The 8697-nt window shown below is 38.6% G+C and overlaps 1 protein-coding gene across 1 annotated transcript; it reads right to left on the reverse strand.

The window, feature by feature from the left end:
- Nucleotides 1-3650: 3650 nt before the first annotated feature.
- Nucleotides 3651-8650, reverse strand: LOC122066384. Its single transcript, XM_042630197.1, has 5 exons — nt 8632-8650; nt 8478-8529; nt 7300-8380; nt 5715-6993; nt 3651-3709 (listed from the first exon to the last, which is right to left on the reverse strand). The coding sequence occupies exons 1-5, from the start codon at nt 8648-8650 to the stop codon at nt 3651-3653; spliced, it is 2490 nt and encodes an 829-aa protein (XP_042486131.1).
- Between the last annotated feature and the right edge of the window lie 47 nt (nt 8651-8697).

Raw genomic sequence — 8697 nt, forward strand, 5'->3', positions numbered from 1 at the left:
AAGTGACGATAGCGATCATTTTGAAAGAGAAGCAACACTTGTTTGTTATGCAGTACAGGCCAGATAGGATGGTGAAATTTTTTTTCCTGTGTCAAGAAAATTTCCTACGTCATCCCTCACAATAGAAACCAAAAAACAGCATGTTACATATTCAGCATGGATCCCCTTCAAGTATTCTAAAGCCTTTCAAACTCCAAACATGTGCAAATAAATAGCTTTGCTTTGTGTAGAGAATCATTTTCTATTTTCATTTGAATGCTATCTTTCAACCATTTATCATGAATTGCCCCATGTTGAAGGCATTTGTTCACCAAAAAGTCCACATATGACTCATGAAATGCTTCTTTTCCCTTCTTTCATTTGTAGGACTGAAAGGTAGAATGGTCATTAGTGAGATTTAACATCTAAAGAACAGATTGCCTAGTTCCGTGTACTGCCTTCTCTTCAGGCAATTCAAATTCGATATCCATCTGCGTCCACCATTCCCGGTTCACAAATTCAAACATTTCGGCACAAAATGTTTTCATACTCTATTGTTTTGTGTGTATATGTGTGTATCTATTATCGTCTGTTTGTACTGGATCTTTCTAGAGGTTTATCTTTCTTAATTTCTAACCTCTTTCCCTTGCTTTCCTCTCTCCCTCTGGTTGGAGTCAATTTTTTTTTTTTGTATAATTTAAACTTTTTAGATTTCTCATTTTTATTGAGAACTACAACTTTCTTGTTTTCTTGTTTTCTTGTTTCTTTTGCCCCATGGAATTCCTAACCTTGAATTTTCCATCTCTGCATGTTTTTATAAGACTAGGAGAAATGAGTGATAAAAAAAACCTAGACGCCGAAAACCATCCACCTAAGCTTAGAAAAGAGGATGGAGAAGACAAGCGAACTGGAGGTTGGTTCTAAGTTTAGGTGGATCGTTTTGGGCCTCATGCTTATTTTGTCATTCACTTCTCTTAATCTTGCAATAACATGCAGAGACAGAGAGCTGACATTGTCAGAAAATAATCTTCTGTTTTTCTCATCCCTGTTTTTCCTTATTTTGCTACCTGCAGAACGCGACACGTGGACAAGTTTAAGACCAACGCACCGGATGTAATAATCCTCACCTAATCTTGACCGTTGGTCTCCTTGTTGTCTACGTGTCACGGTCTACAAGTAGCAAAATAAGGAAAAACATGAATGAGAAAAACAGAGGATTTTGATCGGACATTATCCACCCAAATTTCATCATTACACAATACACATCACTCCACCGCTGGATCTGGATAAGGACCACACGTCTGTCCATCTCGGCTACCCTTTCTCTTTCCCTATATATTTACCGCTAGAAACAGAATCCATCAAATCATCAAAAAGAAGAATTTGAAATTCGAATACAAACACTGGTGATTGTCTTCCACTCGCTTGACTTTTCTGCATCATCTTCAACCATTATTGGTGCTTTTGTGATTTTTTTTTTTTTTGAAAGAGATTGGATTCTTATTGGTGTTTCGACTTTGAAGGTTCTCCTCAGCTTTTCGAGATCTGATTAAGGTTTGGTCAGCTCTATTGTGTTGATTTTGGGGATTTTGAAAGAAAGGTTTTTAGTTGATTATAAGATGAGCATGAGTTGCTAGGTTTCGCTGTATGAAATTCTGATTTCATATGAGTTGGGATGGTAGTGTTGATGTCCACTTTGAAGCATTTCAGATGAGTGAAAACGGACCTGGAGCCAAATATCAAAATTGAACTGGATCATAGAGAATCAATTCAGATTTCATAGATTCTCTTTTCGGTTCAGATCTAAACCAAATACAAATCGATAAAATTAGTCTAAATAAATTGCTTTTTTTTTTTTTTTTTTTTTTTTTTTTTGTAGGTTGCATTTAGGTGACTTTTTATAACGATAGAATGTATTAAGGAATCTACACTACATATTGAGATGGTAAGCTTTAGTTATTTTAGACTTATTTATTCATGCTCTCAAATTAAATGAAAAATTAATTGAATTAAAGAATACAAAGGTGAAATGAATGTAAACCAACACTACAAATCGCAAGAAAACCGAATGTTAACCAATATTAAGCACATTACAAATCAAAATTACAATCAATTTTCCAAAACCTCTACAACAAACAACATATAAATTGGATATGATTGAATGAAGAAACCAAATGAAAACCAAAATTGATAACTGAAAACAGACCTATTGACTTTTTTTTTTGGTTTGACCTATTGACACCTACAAACTTGGAAGAGTATTATAGGATTAAATTTGAAATTGAAATTTGATATATTGCCCGCCAAACTATTCCTTTGATATTTACATTACTTCTGATTCCACACCCCTCCCCCCCACACATGGTACATCTAGAAAGATTACCCATAAATATCTTATGAATGGGCCCAACCATTGTCCCCCGTTCAAATATCTCTGCATGGTCTCCATTGTCTTACACACTGGTATAATGGCAGTGCAAGCGGATAAGGTTCTCTTGCTCCTATTTTAATTAGAGAATTCTCTAATTAACACACTTCGAAGTGGTTTTTTATCTAGGAGCATAGCCAACGCCAGCACTCCCTGTATCTATATCTCTCCTCCCCAAAAAAGGGGTAGAAGTGTCTTTTTGCATGGAAGGAGAAAGATAAACACATGAGAGTGCTGACATAGACCACACTCCTGGACAAAGTTCTTTTCCCTTCTAATTATTATTTGAGAAAAATAACGATCCATGATCATGTGGCCTCTGCACCCAAACATAGAAGGCGGTGAAATTATGCCTCACCTGTATGAAACCCAAAAACCTATCATATCTTTATGTCCATGTGCGACCCCTCATTGGCTCCCATGCTAGCATAAGAGCCGCATGATCAGGGACCGTTCTCACATAGTAAATAATGGGATCCTCATTAACACTGTCTCCTATTCTGAGCTTGTGGGCCCCAATGAATCTCATATAAATATATGAGAGATGGTTCCTTAAAAGACAATATTATGTGGCCCCTACACCAGTGCATGGGTTGATGGAAGCATTATTAGAAATATCAACAGAGGCGGGATTTATGCCTTTCATGAGGGGTGGGGTGGTCATTTCACCTCCCCGCCACTGTGTTTGAGTGTAGGTGCCACGCTGCCTCTTAGGCTTCTTTCTCTTAAATAATATATATGGGAAAAGAAGCCTTAAAGGCAGCGTTAAACCCTACGCCCAAACACAGTGAAGGCTGAAATGACCACCCCCTCTTGAAACTTGGAATTCCCACCCATGTTGTGCTTTTACTACTGTTTCCATTGGCCCCCGCACTGGTGATGGGGTCATGCTACCTTTAGGGAATCCATTCCCATATATATAATATTCAATCTCATCTAGATGATATCATTCTTCATGCCTGTATTGGTGCAACATACACATTCTTTTAAGGGTGAAACAAGTCGGGTTTACTTTAAACCTTAATATCTCATGAGAAGTAAAATACTTTTTCAATTAAAATACAAAAGGTTTTCTATCATAGTAGATTACTATTAGTAACCCTTTCTTTGGAGCTTTCTTATTTCCTAATCTTTTCTTTTGAAAGTCTATAATACAAAATTAATACTAGAAAACTCATTCTAGCAATCTAGTGTGGTTATTGCTCAAATGAACTAAAATAATAGAACAAAAAAGTAGAAAATACTAACAGAAGACTGGTGCTCGTATGACCGGATGGACCATGAAGATTTCATCCTTCCAATCTATAAAACAAAAAAAATAAAAATAAAAAGCACATGGCAACCAAATTTTGGAGGAAAAAGACAAAATTGCAGCTTCAAAGTCTTGCTTAGGCTGAAACCTAAATATTTTTTAAGATGTCGGTGAAGAGATGCCCCATTCACCCATCTTCTTCCTTTTTCCAAAAACAAAGCTCAGTTCCCGTGTTTTATTTTGTTCGTTTGTATTTTTTCCCCTTCTGATTGTAATGCAGATCCAAGAAGACCCATAAAAGTAAGAAAAAAAATGCCACCAACAAGTCGGAATGAGAAGAAAGTTGAGAAAATAGCCATAAGGCCCCCCCCCACTCTCTCCCCAGAAAGCCCATCATTTTTAATAGAAATAAAGTCCGTAACAATCATAAGAACATGGAGAAAAGTGATTGTTATTTTTTATTTTTACAGAAATGGAGAAAGATCAGGTAACCTTGAAGTCAGGGTGTAGTTGATAAAGCCATCTTTCTCTGTACTATTTTTGAAGTCGACACCCCAACTTTTGAGCAATCGGAGCCCATTTTTATATTGGATCAACTGGTTGGTTTGCAAGATCTGAGTATATATGTTGTGAAGGAATATTTTATAAATATTTCTAAGATTGTCCCATAGACCGATTAGGAAATTGGTCAATACCAATCTCTTATATTTAATATTGGATTCCAAATAAGAAACCCACTGCTAATCTAATTAAGGGAAAAGAGTCCTTCCTTATTTGGCATATCTTGATTGGAGGGTGCACAAACTCTATAAATAGGACTCTACGTCCTCCTTCTACCCTAACATTACCTCATTATTGGAGTCATCATCAAAAGAGCATTAAGGGGAACTAGTGGGAGAAACCTAGATACTCAATTGTGTTTGTACTTGTTACAATGGAGATGAAGGTACGTGAAGAATATAACAGCGGTGAATTTTTCACAGTCGATGGTGAACAGTATGTGTCATTCCCTTATTGTTTAATTTGTGATTCTATCAATATTATTGTATGTAGAAAGGATTACGCCCGTCAAGTGGTATTAGAGTGGTCCAAGTTGTACCTCTGTTTTTTAATCCAATTTGTGAAAATTGTACATTCATTAGGATTTTACAATTGACACCATAGCTACCAAGGCATGTTTGCTTGCCAATTTGAGTGTTTCCGAGTAGCAATGGGTTTTTCTCTTGCATGATTCATAAAAAAGAAAAGAAAAATGGTGATCTCATCGGCATAACTCATAAGTTTCCGTTGGTATGATCTATGGTGTCATGAGAAACTCCTATGACCATCAGAATGGCCGACAACAAGATGTCGCAGGAAAGGGTTTTAGCCGCATATTGCGTGAGGTTACTATTAGTAACCCTCTCCCAGATATATAATATTCAATCCCATCTAGATGATATCATTCTTTATGCCTTTATTGGTGCAACATACAATATGATCTATGGTGTCATGAGAAACTCCTATGACCATCGGAATGGCCGACAACAAGACATCACAAGAAAGGGTTTTAGCTACATATTGCATGAGGTTACTATTAGTAACCGTCTCCCAGATATATAATATTCAATCCCATCTAGATGATATCATTCTTCATGCCTTTATTGGTGCAGCATACAAATTCTTTTATGGGTAAACAAGTCTGGTTTACTTTTTTTGCTAGAAATCAAAATTGAATTAAAATGGAGAATAAAAAGATATAAGGGGATAGCAAGAAAAAGACCAAAAGCTAAAGAAAGGACCCCACCTTCGGCATTGCCATCAGCAGGGTCCTCCAAAGCTATCTACAGAATCTAAATCTTGGTTTGGAGAAAGAATCCCATCTAATCTCCTCAATAATATGAGTAGGAAATTCCTCCATGGTTCCAGATAATCCTGTTTTTGCAGCTGATTTTGCAAGGTAATCCGCAATTGGATTGGCTTCCCTGTAGCAATGAGAAATCTTCCAGGATATAGAATTGAGGTAGTGCTGTAAAGAGAGCCACTCTTGCAGGGCAAACCAAGGGAGAGACTTGCCTTGAACAGCGGTGACTACTGCCACAGAGTCAGATTCAATCCACAAGTTTGTAATCCTTTGACCCATAGCATGGCGGATACCATGAAGAAAAGTCATGAATTCTGCATAGTAGTTCGTACTGATGCCAAAGAAATGCTTGAAGGAGAATATGACTTTCCCATTGGAATCACGAATGACACCCCCTCCTCCTGCTCGACCAGGGTTTCCCATGGAACTACCATCAATGTTTATCTTTGAGCAGGCGAGTGGAGGCTTGCACCAAATGACTTCAAGAATGGAAGGAGGGTCGCCTGGAACTGCATGCAACCCTAGTTTCCTGCAGCAAAGAAGATCAGCAGTAGTCCGAATGACCCCTTTTAAGTTGAGATTAGACTCCTTGAGCGTTCTCAATATTTTCATGAATAGCAGAGAGGCATCCCTACTCTTACCACCGTGCCATCGATGATTCCTTTCTTGCCAAATAGTGTCGGTCACTATAATTAAACTAGCTGCCCAAGGATCCTTTACGGATAAAATTCTTCGCTTTCGTTTCCACCAGGATATCAAATCAGCAATGGAGGATTGATCCTTCCAAAGAAAACCAAAACAGCTCAAGAAATTTTCCCAAAGGACTCGAGAAACACTACAATTTAAGAAGAGATGGGGCAGAGTCTCAGCATGAAGACCGCACATGATGCATTTGGAGGCTAAAGATATGCCTTTTTTCATAATGATATCATCAGTAGTAAGCTTCTGGTGACACAGACGCCAGCCAAAAGTTGACTGACGAGGAGAGAGGCCTTTCATCCAGACCAGCTCATGCCAAGGAACCTTGGGATTTCGGCGGCGAATATCATTCCAGGCTGAGAAAGTACTGAATTCACCAGAGGTAGAGAGGGTCCAAATACATGTATCTTTTAAGTTGCCTCTCGGGATATTGATGGTTGAAGCAGCTAGAAAAAAATCTTGGAGAAGAGAAGATGAAACCGTGGGGAAGTTCCACTCATAATTGTCAATAAAGGCCGCAACTGTCATGGAGGAAGATGCAAATAACTCCTCTCTCAAACCTGCCTTTTGTTGAAAAGATTCAGAGTCAACCCATCTATCTTTCCAGCAGTTTATGGAAACCCCATTACCCACCACCCATCGCTCTTTGCTAGAGACAAGAGACCACATTCTTCGAAGGCCTGGCCAAATGGTGGAAGATTTATACCCTTTCTTAAGCTCCCCATTTTTCTTCAAAAAACGAGCATTAATAATGCTTGACAGGGCTGATGAAGAGTGTCTTATATTCCATACCTGCTTACAGAGAAAAGCTTTATTGACATCCCTTAGACGCCTAATTCCCAGCCCTCCTTCTTGTTTAGGCTTGCAGATTGAGTCCCAACTAACTGTAACTCCTTTGGCTGTTTCAAGGTCGCCACTCCAAATGAAATTCCTCATCCATCTTTCCATGATGTTCAGTAAAGAGCTAGGCCACCAGTATACAGAGAAGTTGTGGGACGGCATACCAGAAATAACAGATCGAACCAGCTCCACCCTACCAGCCATGGAGAGGAGCTTTCCTTTCCAACCAGCCATCCTTCCTTTAATTTTATCCATCACCGGGAGGAGAGGTTCACGAGTGACTCTACCCTTGAAAATTTCCACTCCCAGATATTTTGTAGGGAACTTGCAGATGGAGATTCCAAGGGTATCAGAGATGAGTTGCTTTCTATCTAGAGACATCTTCCCCAGAAAAAGTTTACTTTTGTTGAGATTGATTTGTTGACCAGAAAACTGCTGATACTTTGTAAGGAAGTCATGGAAATGTCTGACATATTTGATGGAGCCATTTAAAAAGAAGAAGATATCGTCTGCAAAGAGGAGAAAACCTGGCATTTGGACACCACGAGGACCCTTGATGGCTTGTAGTTTCTTGTCTTGAAGCATAAAGCGGATTCCCCTACACAGGACCTCCTCGGCAAGGATAAATAAAAGAGGGGAGATGGGGTCACCCTGACGCAGGCCTCGCTCAACACCAAAGAATCCAACCGGACCTCCATTGAGCAACACTGAAATTCTGGATGTACGAAGAATTTGATGCAACCAATCAATCCAAGTATCAGGGAAGCCAAACTTTTTCAAGACCTTGAAAAGAAAGCTCCAAGATACAGTGTCAAATGCTTTCTGGATATCAATTTTTATCCCCATACCTCCACCTCTTGAACTCTCAAACATGAGATTAGCTAACTCTGAAGCGAGGCTGATATTAGTCTGAATAACCTTGCCTTTCTGAAAGGCGCCTTGCTCTTCTGAAATGAGTTTAGGGAGGAGAGAAGAGAGTCTTGTAGCCATAACCTTGGACAAAATTTTACAGAAAAAATTTTGCATGCAAATCGGCCTAAACTTGTCCAGAGAAGTCGCACCTTCCATTTTCGGGATGAGAACCAAGAAGCTATTATTGATACCTTTAGGAAGGGTTCCAGAGCTGAAAAAATTCTTGACAGCACGGCAAATATCAAAACCAATTAGCTCCCAACAATGTCTGAAAAAAGCACCAGAGTAACCGTCTGGGCCTGGAGAACTATCAGGGTCCAGGTCCCAAATTGCATTCTTGATCTCTTGATCATTTGGGATGGCTTCCAATCCTCTAACGGCAAGCTCGTCAAGGATATGGGGAATGCAGTCCAATAGCGAAACAAGTCTGGTTTACTTAAAACGTTAATATCTCATGAGAAGTAAAACATTTTTTCAATTAAAACACAATAGGTTTTCTATCATGGTAGATTACTATTAGTAACCTTTTGTCAAAAGTTGAAGCTTTTTTATTTCCTAATCTTTTCTTTTGAAAGTCTATAATACAAAACTAATAATAGCAAACTCATTCTAGTAATCTAGTGTGGTTGTTGTTCAAATGAACTAAAATAAGAGAACAACTGAGTAGAAAATACTAACAGAAAGCTGGTGCTCGCATGACCGGATGGACGATGAAGATTTCATCCTTCCTATGTATAAAAAAAA

Source organism: Macadamia integrifolia, unplaced genomic scaffold (genome assembly GCF_013358625.1).
Source record: "Macadamia integrifolia cultivar HAES 741 unplaced genomic scaffold, SCU_Mint_v3 scaffold2367, whole genome shotgun sequence".
Lineage (NCBI taxonomy): Eukaryota > Viridiplantae > Streptophyta > Magnoliopsida > Proteales > Proteaceae > Macadamia > Macadamia integrifolia.

Bases quoted from the DNA above. Each gene is read 5' to 3' on its own strand.
- LOC122066384 (XM_042630197.1), bottom strand. The intron at 8,381-8,477 runs GTTACTAATAGT...TAAGTAAACCAG, and splicing joins GCTTCAACTTTTGACAAAAG to ACTTGTTTCGCTATTGGACT. The intron at 3,710-5,714 runs GCAAGTCTCTCC...TTTGTTTTATAG, and splicing joins AGTAGTCACCGCTGTTCAAG to ATTGGAAGGATGAAATCTTC.